Here is a 14,313-nt window from a genome sequence, read left to right as displayed (position 1 = left end):
CAAGGACCTCAGCCTTACTCATCTTTGTGTTTGCTGATGATGTTCTAGTTTTTTCAGACGGGAAGAAGAAATCCATTGAAGGCATTATGGAGGTGTTTAAGGAGTTTGCAAATATATCAGTGCTGAGTATTAGTTTGGAAAAGTCGACTCTGTATCTAGCAGGAGTAACAGAGGAAGATAGTGTTGATATTCTTAAGCAGATCCCCTTTGAAGACGGCTCTCTTTCGTTGAGATTCTTGGGCTTCCTTTTCTCTCTAAGAAAATGTCTACCGCCGACTATGCTCCCTTGCTTGCGAGAATCAGAGCTAAGATAAACACTTGGACATCGCGCCATCTCTCTTTTGCGGGTCTGCTACAGCTGATAGGTTCAGTTCTCTACAGTCTAATAAACTTCTGGACATCTGCTTTTCGTCTCCCGGAGAAATGTATTCAAGAAATAACAGTCTGTGCTCGACTCTCCTATGGTCTGATCCAGTGATGTCTACGCAGAAAGCAAAAATTGCTTGGTCGGATGTATGTTCTCCAAAAGAAGAAGGTGGGTTATGATTGAGATCTCTTGAGGAAGTTAACAGAGTCTCTTGTCTGAAGTTGATTTGGCGTATTCTTTCATCTAGAGCATCGTTGTGGGTTCAATGGATTCAAAAACACCTCATCAGGAAGAGTTCTTTTTGGAGTATAAAGGCATCAACCTCCTTGGGCTCTTGAATGTGGAAGAATTAGTTAAAGCTTCGACCTTTTGCAATGCAGCTCTCTCGAGTGGACGTCAACGATGGCTCAATAATTGGTCTCAGCCGGGGGTGTTGATCAATTTAACAGGGGACATGGGTTGTATTGCTTTAGGAATTCCGATACATGTTACGGTGGAGAGAGTGGTGCAAACCTATCGAAGGCGTTGGCATAGAACCTTTGTCTTGCTGTTAATTGAGCAGGATGAGGCTTCAAGCTCTCGGGCTTAATCAACAGGAGGACTCTGTCTTTTGGAAGCGGGAGAATGATGACTTCAGGGAAGGGTTCAGTTCATCTCAAACTTGGAACTTGAACATGACGCAAGCTCCCAAAGTCTCTTGGTTCAAGGCAATCTGGTTCAAAGAAGCTACTTTTAAGTTCTCCTTCCTCACATGGTTAGCTGTTCACAACAGATTATCCACATGGGATAGGATCCTCAGGTGGAATCCTCAAGCAGTTTCCACTTGTTGGTTGTGCAACTCTGTTTCTGAAACAACTGACCACTTATTTTTTGAGTGTTCTTTTGCGGGTGACGTGTGGCGAGGAACGATACGGAATCTGGCAGGCGTAGAAATATCAAATCGTTGGAATCAGCTGATGCAAAGACTGGGGTTGGGTCTACAAGACAGATCCTCCACGTTTCTCTTTCGTTATTGCTTCCAAACTACAGTCTATGCTATTTGGCGTCAGAGAAATACTCATCGTGTGGGAGAAGCTCTTCAATATTCATCGTGTGGGAGAAGCTCCTCAATCCTCGGCTCGGCTCGGCTCATCATCCTTTTGAATAAGTTTATTCGAAATAGGATTTTATCGTTGAGAAAGATAGCTGAAAACAAATATGAAAAGACCATGGAGATATGGTTTGGAAATAGATGATTTATTCATCAAAAAAAATTGAATAGTTTTTTTTTATACAAAAAAGCATTAGGTTGTTCAAATATTTTCTGAAGTGAATAAATTTAAAATTCTTAAAAAGAAAAAAGAAGAATGACAGAAAATATCTCCGTCATTAACTAATAATCTGTTACAGTAAAGAACGGCTACGACTTCGTAAAAAGAAAAGAATAAATGAAGTTTCAATTTTCAATTCTTTGGTAATGTAAAAGAACCATTAGTATAACGCCGAGGAAGAAGGATTCAAAGGAACAACTTTTCATAGAAGAGTTCCGTAGAGATTCTTCAAAAATGGTGGATCCAGTTATGGCTTCCTCAACCAAGAAACCAATCTTCATCGTAGATCTGTCCGGACAAAACTCCAACCCTGTACCTTCTCTTTCTGTCTCTTATAATCTCTATTGTTAGTTTGTTACAGTTTAACATATGGTTTTGTCTTCCCTTATTGTTGTTGTTGTTTCTTTGACTAAAATTTGGTTATTGTTATTGTTATTGTTATTGTTGCAGATGATTCCTGATTCGTTTGTTTCGAATCACTTAAAGGGTAATGTTCAGTCTACGAAACTGATGAAACTGACTTCAGACGCTTCGGTCAGAACATGGGAAGTTGAGTTGGACGGTCAAAGGTTCGGCCGCGGTTGGAAACATTTCTCTGATCACCACTGTATCCGAAACGACGACATTTTGAGCTTCATGCACGTTGGGGACATGGTTTTCAACGTTACACCTTTCGGACGCAGTTTCTCTCAGCAGATTAACTTCATCTCGTCTACCTCTAAAGCTGAAAATGATCGTTCTAATGATGATGATGATGAACACAATATCTTTGATGATGATGTTTATGATGATGATGAAGATGTTGGAGATGATGATGATGATGATGATGATGATGATGAAGAATTGTATCCAGATAAAACTTTGTCGAAGAAGAGGGCAAGAACAGAAACAGAATCTTCATCCGAAAACACTTATCTTGTTGCGCACGCCACACCTTCAAGCCTAAGTCGAAACCAGATGGTTAATAACTTAATTCTTACACTTGAATTTTTTTAATATAATTATTCTCATATTTTGCTACGTATGATTTATCAAGTCTCGATGCTGCAGTATCTTCCAAGCAAATTTGCGAGGGCAAATGGTCTGAACAACAGACAATGTGAGATCGATCTAAGAAACGAACATGGAAAGTCTTGGACGCTTGATCTTACACACCACAAATCAACTGGTCAAGCATTTGTCCGTAGTGGCTGGACAAGTTTCTGCAAGGCAAATGGGATCAAAGCCGAATCTTTTCGTAGATTCAAACTTGTCCAAACCGGAACAAAACCTGTGCTACAGTTGTGTCCCAACACTGAAGGTGGTGATGAGATTGAATCCGAAGACTGCTCAGAGCCTTCTTCAATGAATCAGAACAAGATTGTGGCATTAGAACTTAAACCTTACATGCTTAAGTCAGGTCGAGTTGTAAGTTCCAACACATATTGTCTTTTTTTTTTTCTTTATGTCATCGTCTCAAATGGGTTGAGTTTTGTTAAAGCGAGTACCTGCATTATTCGGAAGAGCTAACGGGATCAATGAAGCGGGAAAGATAACTATAGTGAACAAAGATGGCGTAGAGTGGAAGTTACATCTAGGTGACATGAAGGGACGTGAGCTATTCTACATTAGAGGTTTAAGAGATTGTTTTGTAGCCAATGGCATAAAGAAAGTTGGTGATTCCTTCACACTAGAGGCTATCAGAGGAGGAACTAATGCTATTCTCAAGATCTGCTCCAAGGTTAACACCAGTTCATTTTCATACCATGTTCTTTTGTTTTGGAGAAATTTTTATGCTAAAAAGAGTTGTGTTTAAATAAAGGAAGCATCATTTGATGGCTATAAGACTCCACAGCCAAGGATGATTCAAGCGTCACAAGATGAAGAAAAAAAGGAAACTAAAGTACAAAAGAAATCTCGAGTTTCTGCAGTAGGACCATCTCACCGTACTAGGGCATCAAACAGATCAAGTGTTGGTCCATCAAACTTGCAGCCCAAGCAACCTCCTCAACCTTGCTCTATCTCTGATCAAGTAGCAAAGGTGAAGCAGTGTGTCGTGGATGCTTTAACCGATGTAAGACAGTTTCGGTCAGAGCTCGAGGTGAAGGAACGTAATCTAGAAGCTGCGCTGTTGGAAATTGATGTATTAGGTATGTTAATCTAAGCAGCTCACGAACAATGTCTTAATATTTATCTTTTTAGTTTAGTTTTTTTTTTGACAAGTGTAATGTTGGAACAAGCAGGGGAAAAGATAATGGGAATCAGCAAACTCTTCAACATCAATCAAGTCTAAAGCATGAGAAGATCAGAAAAGTTTGGAGGGACAAGATCAGAAAATGAACAATGTGCTTTTTGATAGGACGATGGACTTTAGAAATTCACATTCTCTTGCGTTTCTACTTTGAGATTTTTGTTTAGTCATAAGTATCTTATTCAAACCTAAACAATTTTAAGTTGATAAAGGGGATTGAATGAGTTTTTTTTCTAGTTGTTGCTCAAAATTATATAATTCGCTAAACTCATAATTAATGTGTGTGTATATATATATATATCGGACTTTTATACTTTAGTGGACTTCATCATCAAGAGGTGCGATTTCTGAATGGAACCGGCTTCAACAGCGCAATAGCAAGGCGCTTATAGAACAGAATAAGTTTGAACTGGAGAAAGCGCTCACAAGTCCTGTTAATGATACTGGCCTTATCAAAGAGATCAGCGACAAACTCGAGAAAGCGTACATTGCGGAAGAGGCATTCTGGAAACAAAGGAGCCGCCTCCTATGGCTCCAACTAGGAGACCGCAACACGGGCTTCTTCCACGCTACCACCAAGAATAGACGTCGGAGAAACGCCTTTACTGTCTTGGAAAACGAGGAGGGATTGGTGGTCTACAAAGAGGCTGATATCGCCAAAACGGTGGTGGACTACTACAACAATCTCTTCACTTCAGTGCCTCGAAACTGCTCTGATACTGTCCAACATGCACTAAAACCGGTGATCAACCAGGAAGAGAACGAGCTTTTGATAGCAATACCGTCAGCGACCGAGATTAAAGAAGCATTGTTTGCTATAAATGGAGAGAAAGCACCAGGCCCGGACGGTTTTTCAGCGAGCTTTTATCACACCCATTGGGACGATATTGGACCGGATTTAGTGAAGGAGATTCAACAGGCCTTCAGTACTGGGTGCCTCCCGCCGGAGATCAACAATACCCATGTCTGCCTCATTCCAAAAATCACCACTCCCCAACGAGTCTCGGATTATCGCCCTATTGCATTGTGCAATGTATACTACAAGATCTTCTCCAAAATCCTTCAGAGACGCCTCCAACCGCTGCTGGATAAGTTGATTTCAGAGAACCAATCCGCTTTTGTTCCGGGGAGGGCAATAGGTGATAATATCCTAATCACGCATGAAGTTTTGCACACGCTAAAAACTTCGAAGGCTGAGGTCAGAGTGGCTATGGCGGTTAAGACCGACATGAGCAAAGCTTACGACCGTCTTGAATGGAATTTCATTTCATCCGTGCTAGAGACGCTGGGTTTTCACCATCTTTGGATTGGCTTGATTATGCAGTGCATCTCGTCTGTTACATACTCCTTCCTCATCAACGGTTCGCCTAGAGGACAGATTATACCGAGCCGCGGGATTCGCCAAGGCGACCCCCTATCTCCCTACATCTTCATACTTTGTAGTGAGGTGCTCTCGGGTCTCTGTAACAGAGCACAACAAGACGGACTCATCCAAGGAATTCAGGTGGCAAGGGGGTGTCCCCGGATTAACCACCTGCTGTTTGCGGATGATACGATGTTCTTCCTCCAAGCAAGTAAAGAATCTACGGCAGCGCTCAAATCGATCCTATCCAGATACGAAGAAGCATCGGGCCAATCGATCAATAAGGACAAATCCTCGATCACGTTCTCTCGGAAAGCTCCGGCAGAGTTGAAGCAAAGGGTGCATAGCGAGCTTCAGATCATGAAGGAGGGAGGCGTTGGAAAATATCTCGGTTTACCGGAACACTTTGGACGGCGCAAGAGGGATCTCTTCGCGTCTATTGTAGATAGGATTAAGCAAAAGGCAAGCGGGTGGTCGAACCGGCATCTCTCCTCTGCTGGTAAACTGGTGATGCTGCAGAGTGTGCTCACTCCAATCCCATCCCATTCAATGTCTTGTTTCAAACTGCCGGTTTCTCTCTGCAAGCGCATACAGTCTGTTTTCTTGCGGTTCTGGTGGGATGGGGGAGATGGTAAACGCAAAATGGCCTGGATAGCTTGGGATAAAATGACTCTTCCCAAGGGAAGCGGAGGTTTAGGCGTGCGCGACATCCAAGCATTTAATGAGGCCTTTCTAGCGAAGATTAGCGTCAGATTAATTGAGAAACCGGAAGGCCTGCTAGGCAGAACGCTTCTCCCCAAGTACTGCTCGGAGGGAGACCTCCTTAGTTGCTCTTCCGTAAGTGGGGCTTCACATGGCTGGAATAGTATCTTAGCAGGGAGGGATCTCTTACTAAAGAAGTCGAGTTGGCTGGTGGGAAATGGCGAAGACATTAGAGTATGGGACGATCCGTGGCTGAGCCTCGACTGCCCTCGAAGACCTATGGGGCCGCCACCTCTAGGTTCAAAAGATTGGGTTGTCAAAGACCTCATTATCCCCGGAACGGGAGCTTGGAATCGGGAGCTGATTCAAGCAGTGTTACCGTTTGAGGAAGAGAGCATTCTAAGATTACAGCCCAGTTCTAAAGATGCACCGGATGCTTTAAAATGGATTGGCACGAGGGAGGGAAAGTACTCAGTTAAATCAGGGTATCATGCTGCTATGGAGGAATTCACAGAAACAATTTTAGAGGATGAGCCTACTGTGGAGTTTGATTGGCGCAAGACGGTCTGGAACTTAAAAATAGCACCTAAAGTGAAGATGTTTACCTGGAAGTCCCTAAAAGGAATTCTCCCAGTGGGAGAAAGGTTGGAAGCGCGACACATTGCGGTGAACTCCTCTTGTAAGCGTTGCGGTAGCTTAGAATCTATCAATCATCTCCTGTTCTATTGTCCTTTTGCTCGAGAAGTGTGGGATCTCTCCCCTTTTCACGGAGGCTTTGGCATCAGCGGATTGACAGACTTGAGAGCTGACTGGTCGGATCTTCATGCAGCTAAATGCTTACCACCCGCAGGCATCACATCTACTCCTCTGTTTCCATGGATATTGTGGTTCCTGTGGTAAGCTAGGAACAAATATGTTTTTGAGAACTTTGCTGGGAATCCAGCTGAGACCCTGTCAATGGCAATTGCAGCAGCACGCGAATGGGAGATCGCTCAATGGACCATTGAGAAAAAAGACCACCCGAGAGCACCGGGAACTCCCCAACTTGCAGCTTCGGTGATACAGTCTGATGCAGCCTGGGAAGCAACATCAAACAATGCGGGCCTTGCGTGGATTTTAAAGACAGGGGAACAGAGTATGACTGGGATGAAAGGGGTCAGCTTCATCTCCTCGGCTTTAATTGCGGAAGGCTTGGCAATGAGAGAAGCGATGGCTGCGTGTAAACTCAAAGGACTGAGGGAAGTCCGCTTTGAATCGGACTCGAGCCAACTGATCACGGCGATAAACCGGAACGAACCACCGCTGGAACTCTATGGGATTGTTCAAGACATTGTTTGTATGGCAAGGGATTTCGAGATCGCCATTTTCTTTTGGATTCCTAGATTGAAGAATGTTAATGCAGATTTGCTAGCTAAAAACGCGTTGATTGTATTTGGGCAGGAAGTGGCTGGGATTTTTCTCCCCCCACCGAACTAAGTTTAATTGAATGAAGTTGTTTTGTGACAAAAAAAAAATACTTTAGTGGACTTATCTGCATATAATTTTTTAAGAAAAAAAAAGAATTTTATTAAACTAAATTGCTTAAATCTAAAAGTCCGAAGCAAATAACTTTAACAAGAACAAAAACACACATATCACATGATTAAGCTCCATATATATGATTTGAAAATGAAACTTGTTAGAATGACGACAATGACAATGTATAAAATAGAAACACTTTTTGGAAAAAAAAATATACGTTCGGAAGTAGAAATATTACGTAAGAATCGAATTAATTTTATTTATTTTAGTGGTTAAACACTGTCTGAGAATCTTACCATGTATCAGAGTAATCTCAATGGTTTAATCTCAAACTGAGTATCAAAATTAAAACCAAAAGTATTTTTACCACAAAAAAACAAAAACAAAAAGTATTAGTGTTTTAATGGTGTTTTATTAAGTAATTAATATTTAAATTTGATAAAAGATGAAACTCATTTAAAATTTGAAAAGTGTTAGAGAGGTTCTAATGAGGATTTTAATTAGTCTTTTGTTTTTTTTTATAAATAAGAAAAGGTTGAAAAAGAAATACTGAAGGCTGGATAAGCCAACGGTTGAGAAATGCTCAAACACGTGTCATCATCATGTGAAGAGAAAGGTAAAACGCAGCAGAAGATTCTCTCTCTTCCCATAATAGTTTCCCTTCTTGTGGAACCCTAGGACGAGGAAGAAAAAGTCATGTCCCTTGAGAAGAAGCTTCTTGAATATGGGGAAAAGCTTGTTGATCCACTACTTGCTGTCAAGCTTCTTGACGTGGGTTCAAGCTATATATTCATCTGCATTTTTATTCTGTTTTTGCAAAACAAAGTTTCTTTTTTTGATATTTAACTGAATCTTTATGGTCATAGGTGGAACAAGAACTTTTTTGACTCCGCAGTAAAGATCCTAACCACAAAGTCCACAACTCCTTCCACTCTCTATCTTCCGGAGTCCACTCGGACCAGATCAATGAACCAGTAGATGACAACAGTAGGTAGTTGTTGTTCTCGTTGGCAACTGTAACTGAACTTGTCAAGATACACTACAGAGTCAACAATAGACACAGAGCAAACAATAATGACAAAGTTCAGTTACATTTTGCAAAGAGAACAACAACTACCTACTATGCTATTTTGAGATTTGTCTTCCACGTACTGGTTCGTTGATCTGGCCGGACTGGACTCCGGCAGATACATAATGGAAGAAGTTGTGGTTATTTGTACTATAAATATCCAAATGAAAGTGTTTGAGTTTGATGTTTCCATAAAGACTCTTCAAGCATTCAGATGTCGATGTGAAAGTTTCTATCACTTCCTGCATTGTTGAGTTTATGAGAATAACTGCTTCATATATGCTCCATATGATGATGAAAAAAATTAGGGTACGCTTCTTGTTTTACTTTTTTTTTCTCTCTCTCTTGGTTACGTACTTGACTGCTTTCTTTGTCTCACCGCACTTATTATTGAGATGTTCCAGCATTTTCTCAAGTCTCTAAGGAACAAACTAGTAAAGCTCTTTTCTGCTACAAATTGAAGTCTAATATGATAGTATATATCTTTATGTTGCTATAGTTTTCTATCTCTACATGTTCTGTAATTGAGCTTCACAACTTGCTTACTGTGTGTTGCTTATGTCTGAGTGATGATGAATCTATAATTTTTTTTTCATTCAGGGATGACCATTCAATCCAAGTATCTTTAGATATCGAGAACATTATGTCCCTTGTGTTACAAGAAAGCGATGATATACCTCCAGAGTTTCTTTCACCAATTCTACATTATGTTAGAAAGGATGCTGAGGTGATGATTATACATGTTCTTCATATTTCTATTTTTGGAAACCACTGCTATTTGTGTAACTCTCTCTCAATTTGTCCTCAGGTTCCTCGAATGCTGCAGCCTTGATAGCGAGATGGAGAAGACAGCTTCAGAAGGAGAACCCTTTTACCCCACTCACAAGTCCAGTCCCTGAGCAAGGTGACTTGTCTGTGACACATCAGTTGGCTAAGTTGAGACACAGAATTGTAGAGACTTTAACCAGTGTAAGACCGTTTCGCTCTGAGCTCGATTAAAAGGAACAGTACATTTTGACCAGTTTGCGAACAGTTTCGGTCTGAGATAAATAAGAAGGCAGATAATTTAGAGGCTTCGCTCCATGAATTTGAAGTCTTAGGTATGTGATCTGGTTTCTGATGAACTTGTCTTTTTTTTTTATTTTGTCGTTTGTTTTGGTTCAAGGTCTCTGACAATATGATACTGGGACATGAGAGATGATATATGGAACTCATGATCAAGTTTAGACTGGAACTGCAGATCAACAAAATGGACCCAAGTAAAGTACTAAGTTGACCAGAATCAGCAATCTCATTTTTTTTTGTATCCTGAACTTGTTAAGTAGAAAAATGTATTTTGGATAAGCACCGATGCAGCCATTAATCTGCTAATAGAACCAAACGTTCCAACTCGCAATGCATGCTAATAGAACTAAGTACAGTGGCGGATTTAGGAATAGTTTTCACCCGGAGTAAAACTGTAAAACACTAGTAATATAGTTACAAATTCAAATTTTCATCAAGGACATTGCTAAAAATTATATACAAAATTAGCAACAAAAAAAAAATCATGGGAAGCAACTACCCCTCCCACTCCTCACCTAGCTCCGCCCCTGACAAAGTAGACCAAATATTTATACAACTGAACCAAACAAAGGCACCAAGAAGATATACAACAAAAAGATAAATAAACCAAACAAGAAAAATCTCCAAGAAAAAATATCTAGAAAAGACAGCATACACAGCTCAAGGCTCATTTAAAGGGTTTCGTTTTCATAATTAATGCATTCGGATCATGCTTAATTATTTCTCTATTGAAAACTTTAGACTACCGTTACACCTTTATAGCCCCAACAATATAAGAAATCTGTTCAAATAAATGAAAAACTTTAATCGAAAAAATGAATAGTGAATGATTGTATCCACTAATTAGAATCCCACTATATAAAAGAAGCTATTTTTAAGCTTCCTAAGGCTATCCACATGGTCAAAATAATTAGGACTAATCAAAATGCCATGTCATTGTGGACTAGGTTTGGATACAAAAATTAAGTTAACCTTTGCAGCCCATTTAAACCATTTCGCAGCCCAACCTAAAATCTAATTCTCAAAAATCTAAAATCACTCATCCTCCCCCTAACCTAAACGCCGTCTCATAATGGTTTCCAGAAGCTGATAAGATCAAAGATTCAACTAGACAAAGCAAGCAGCTTGAGGAACCAAAAGTTATGGATTGGCGTTGTTTTATCGGCTTTTTCAGTTCAAATTTATTTTGTGAAGAAGAGTATTTGTTGCTTGGGTCATCTTCTTGCATTTTCATGCGATTGAGTTTGTAAGTCTCAGAAGCATCTTTACGGTTTGTTTTCTGATGGAATGTACTGTTTCATAATTGCAATGTCTTTATATATGGATGAGATGAGATGTGACCAAATAAATTTCGAAACATGATTCAATTATCTCCATATTTATTATGTGTGATTCATGCCAGATTGGTTAAAGACATTGACTGTGAAGCTCTCCTGAATTTTAAGTAAGCAATTAAATGACTATAAACAATTTGTGGTCTGATTTATTATATGCTAAATTTTATACATATGAACTTAGTAAATAGTTCTTTTTTTTTGCCACTGAGGGGACATAGGCAACATGGGAGCAGAAATAAATGTTACCCTCATCTCAGAGGCTAGGGGTTCCTCAACGATTCTTTGGTGTGGTAAGATACTTTTCTTTAAAAGTTACCTGGAGTCACTGTAGTTGGAATCACATTATTATTTCCTAAAGTTAGATGCTTATATCGTCATTACATATGTTTCTTTTAAATTGATAACCTCTTACTTTTCATCCCTAAAGCTTAGAATCTGGGCCTTTAGAGGATATTCAGAATCGGATACATGATGCGCTGGAGGAATTTGCAATAACAGGTAATTGCCACATTAGAACTTATTTTTAAGCATCTGACACTATTTTGGTGGCGTATATAAGTTAAAAGATAGTGAATTATTTTCCAACATTTGTAGCCAATAATGACTTAGATCTCATACAAGAAAGGAAATGCCAACTTGGACTTTTCAGGTGGCTCTTATATCTATGTCTCTCGAAAGACATGTCTCTTAGCTGGAACAGAGGATGTGCACTTAGGTTATAAATTATAGGACTGGGCCGAGGGATAGGCTGCAACGTTGGGTTTGGAGGATTGCAAGGAGAATGTTGACAGAGATGGTGGCGGTGACATAAGTTGAAATGGCGGTAAAGAGAAGAAACATGTGGTGTTGGACTCCAACAAAAGTTAACTATTTTAGGATATTTTTTAACCAGTATTCGACTTCTGAGCAGCCACTGATCGATATGTGTAAAAGCGAAATCGTAGATCTGTGTATGTGAAAGAGAAAAAAATAAGCAGTTGAAGAATCAGGTGGAAAAATAAGGGATACTTTTATGCAACGATTGTTATTTTCAGATCAGGTTTCTCTATTTGTAGCAGAGAATATAAAGATAAATAAGTTTTGAAATAGTGGCCATTTTTAGTGTAGAGAAACAAACATTCGTTGTCATCAGTTTTTATTTTTGATCAGAAAAAGAGAGAAAATAACATTCGAGGTCATCATTGTGAAATCCAATTAGGATTTCTTCTCTGTTTTTGGGGATTGTTATGAAACTAGGGTATGCTTCTGATTTTCATAGCTCTCTTTAAATGTTTAAAAAATTATTCTAAGCTTCAAAACAAGAAACACTGCAGTTTTAGTGTGCATAATTGTTTGCTTGGTGACATATTCTTTAATTGTTTTGGGCTGAAATATAAACCCAACATATTGTGTTGTTCCATTTAGTTAGGTAATTATATATATGTTTTACGATGTTATCGTTGCAACTATGTTGAAACTAAGAATGAGATATTTGATTAGATAGGAATTATATACTTTCATTCAATACAGCCAACATTAAAAAGACTAAAGGATTTAGTTATTTCTTTAAGAAATTTTTTTTTTTCAGAAAACATTTATACGCAGTCTGGTTCATCTTAATTTTCAGATTATTAATGGTTATACTACATTTAATTTTTTTTTTATGTTTGGTTTACTCAAAGTAAATTATTTAATAAGATAGGGTATAAAACTCAAGTAAAATTATGTTAGAACTATAATACTTTGTTAATTTATAACACTATTAATCTATAACATATTTTCAAATAGTATGAGCAAAATTTTCAACAAATTTTTTTTATAAAAAAGTTCAACAAATGCTTAAAATAATTTACAAAAATAATTAGTAAAACACTAAAAATTAAAGAAAATTTTATTATAAATTAAAAATCTAATATAAAATAAAACAAATATATATTATAAAACATCATTTGTTGTTACATAATATATACTAAGACAATATTGAAAATATTTGTATATTACTTTAAATTATAAATTTTAATAATTTTATCACATTACATTTGATTTTCAATTGATTTAGTTTGGAGGTGGGTGTAGTAATTTATTATCATGAGAAATTAGTTATTATAATAATATTAAAATCTGATACTCTTAAAAATATGAAAAATATTAATTATTCTTACTTTAATTTTTTTCAAATATATCAAATTGAAACAGAAATCAAATAGAAATATAAATCATTACATTTTCTTTAGTTTTCTGATTTAATAATTTTGTATTCTTTAACAAAACAATTTTAGTGGTTTTTCACTTCAAACCAACAAAATTTAACGAAGTTTAAAATATAATTTTAGAATAAAAACATATAATACTTATTATTTTCAATATAAAGAAAAATTTCAAATATTTTGTAAAATTAAAATATAATACACTCAAACATAAAATAATTTTAGTGCAAATTCATCCGCCCGTAGGGCGGACCAAACCCCTAGTTATTATAATAAATGTTGATAAAGTAGAGAGTGTATAGTGGAATTAATGAAATAATAACATAGTTCAAAGAATATCATAATTAATTGAAAATTTCTCATTAAATTTTCATCAAAACATAGTCGATCATCTTAATTTATGCATTTTAAATTAAAATCAATACCAAAACTGTAGTTCATTGAGATTTCAATCAACATATAAAGTTTTCAACTAATGTATTATGATTTATGACTATTGATTTGTGTATGGATTGTAGATGGTCCAAGCAAAACATAATAAACATGTATAACTAACCAATCTTTTTTTTAAATCCACCCAAATTAAGTACATTTATATAATTAAAAAAATTATTGTAATACTTTTGTAAAACGTCAGGTAGTGTCTAGTAAAACAAAAAAAATGCGAAAAACTATCCTTATCTTCCAGAGTTCTACATGTGTGAATAGCACCACCGACAAGTAACTCGCGTAACCTAGTAGTTGGTTGACTGACACTTTCCGAATTTTCAAATAGAAAACAACTGTGATTATCCATCTGCTGAACGGTGAATCATACCTTTTATTTTCTTGTCAAAGACACCACTTAATTTTTTGTTTTGATTTACAAAAAAACACCCCATGATTAGCGGCAATATATTAAAAGTTTCTTGCTAGTTTAGTCAACACTCGACCCTCCGTTTTGATGGTTAGAATACTGTCAATTAATAGTATAAAAAGGCAAACCACCAACTAAAATATTTCCCTCCTAACTATTTACCACTAATAACATCTCCAAAATCACAAATCACAAGTATAAAAATATATAGTTTTTTTTGTAAGAAAATAAAATAAAATATATATAGTTGATTAATTTTTTTTTGGAGAAATAATATTGTTGATTAGGTTGCATCTAACTGTTTCAA

The 14,313-nt window shown here is 37.3% G+C and overlaps 2 protein-coding genes and 1 long non-coding RNA gene across 4 annotated transcripts; all 3 read left to right on the top strand.

Moving 5' to 3' along the window:
- Positions 1–1,737: 1,737 nt before the first annotated feature.
- On the top strand, positions 1,738–4,272 carry LOC106420443 (putative B3 domain-containing protein REM4). Its single transcript, XM_048765686.1, has 6 exons — positions 1,738–1,989; positions 2,128–2,637; positions 2,728–3,084; positions 3,158–3,397; positions 3,479–3,806; positions 3,900–4,272. Exons 1-6 carry the CDS (start codon positions 1,912–1,914, stop codon positions 3,947–3,949), a joined length of 1,563 nt encoding a protein of 520 aa, XP_048621643.1. The 5' UTR covers positions 1,738–1,911; the 3' UTR covers positions 3,950–4,272.
- A 2,657-nt stretch (positions 4,273–6,929) lies between these two features.
- Positions 6,930–7,448, top strand: LOC106420359. The gene has a single exon (XM_013861206.1). The coding sequence runs from the start codon at positions 6,930–6,932 to the stop codon at positions 7,446–7,448; it is 519 nt and encodes a 172-aa protein (XP_013716660.1).
- Positions 7,449–7,598: 150 nt separating this feature from the next.
- LOC111214727 lies at positions 7,599–12,090 on the top strand. Of its 2 annotated transcripts, XR_007327456.1 has the most exons (4): positions 7,599–8,871; positions 9,163–9,289; positions 9,371–11,462; positions 11,614–12,090. It is a non-coding gene; the product is annotated as an uncharacterized LOC111214727 (long non-coding RNA). The 2 variants fall into 2 exon arrangements; XR_002664066.2 differs by having other exon boundaries at positions 9,371–12,090.
- Positions 12,091–14,313: the final 2,223 nt, after the last annotated feature.

The sequence above is a fragment of the Brassica napus genome, chromosome A3, assembly GCF_020379485.1.
Source record: "Brassica napus cultivar Da-Ae chromosome A3, Da-Ae, whole genome shotgun sequence".
Lineage (NCBI taxonomy): Eukaryota > Viridiplantae > Streptophyta > Magnoliopsida > Brassicales > Brassicaceae > Brassica > Brassica napus.
The sequence above is the reverse complement of the archived record's forward strand: the minus strand, read 5'-3'. Positions and strand labels throughout refer to the sequence as shown.

Bases quoted from the DNA above. Each gene is read 5' to 3' on its own strand.
- LOC106420443 (XM_048765686.1), top strand. From the start codon at position 1,912: ATGGTGGATCCAGTTATGGCTTCCTCAACCAAGAAACCAATCTTCATC. The intron at 2,638-2,727 runs GTTAATAACTTA...TCGATGCTGCAG, and splicing joins GCCTAAGTCGAAACCAGATG to TATCTTCCAAGCAAATTTGC. The intron at 3,085-3,157 runs GTAAGTTCCAAC...GTTTTGTTAAAG, and splicing joins TGCTTAAGTCAGGTCGAGTT to CGAGTACCTGCATTATTCGG.
- LOC106420359 (XM_013861206.1), top strand. From the start codon at position 6,930: ATGGCAATTGCAGCAGCACGCGAATGGGAGATCGCTCAATGGACCATT.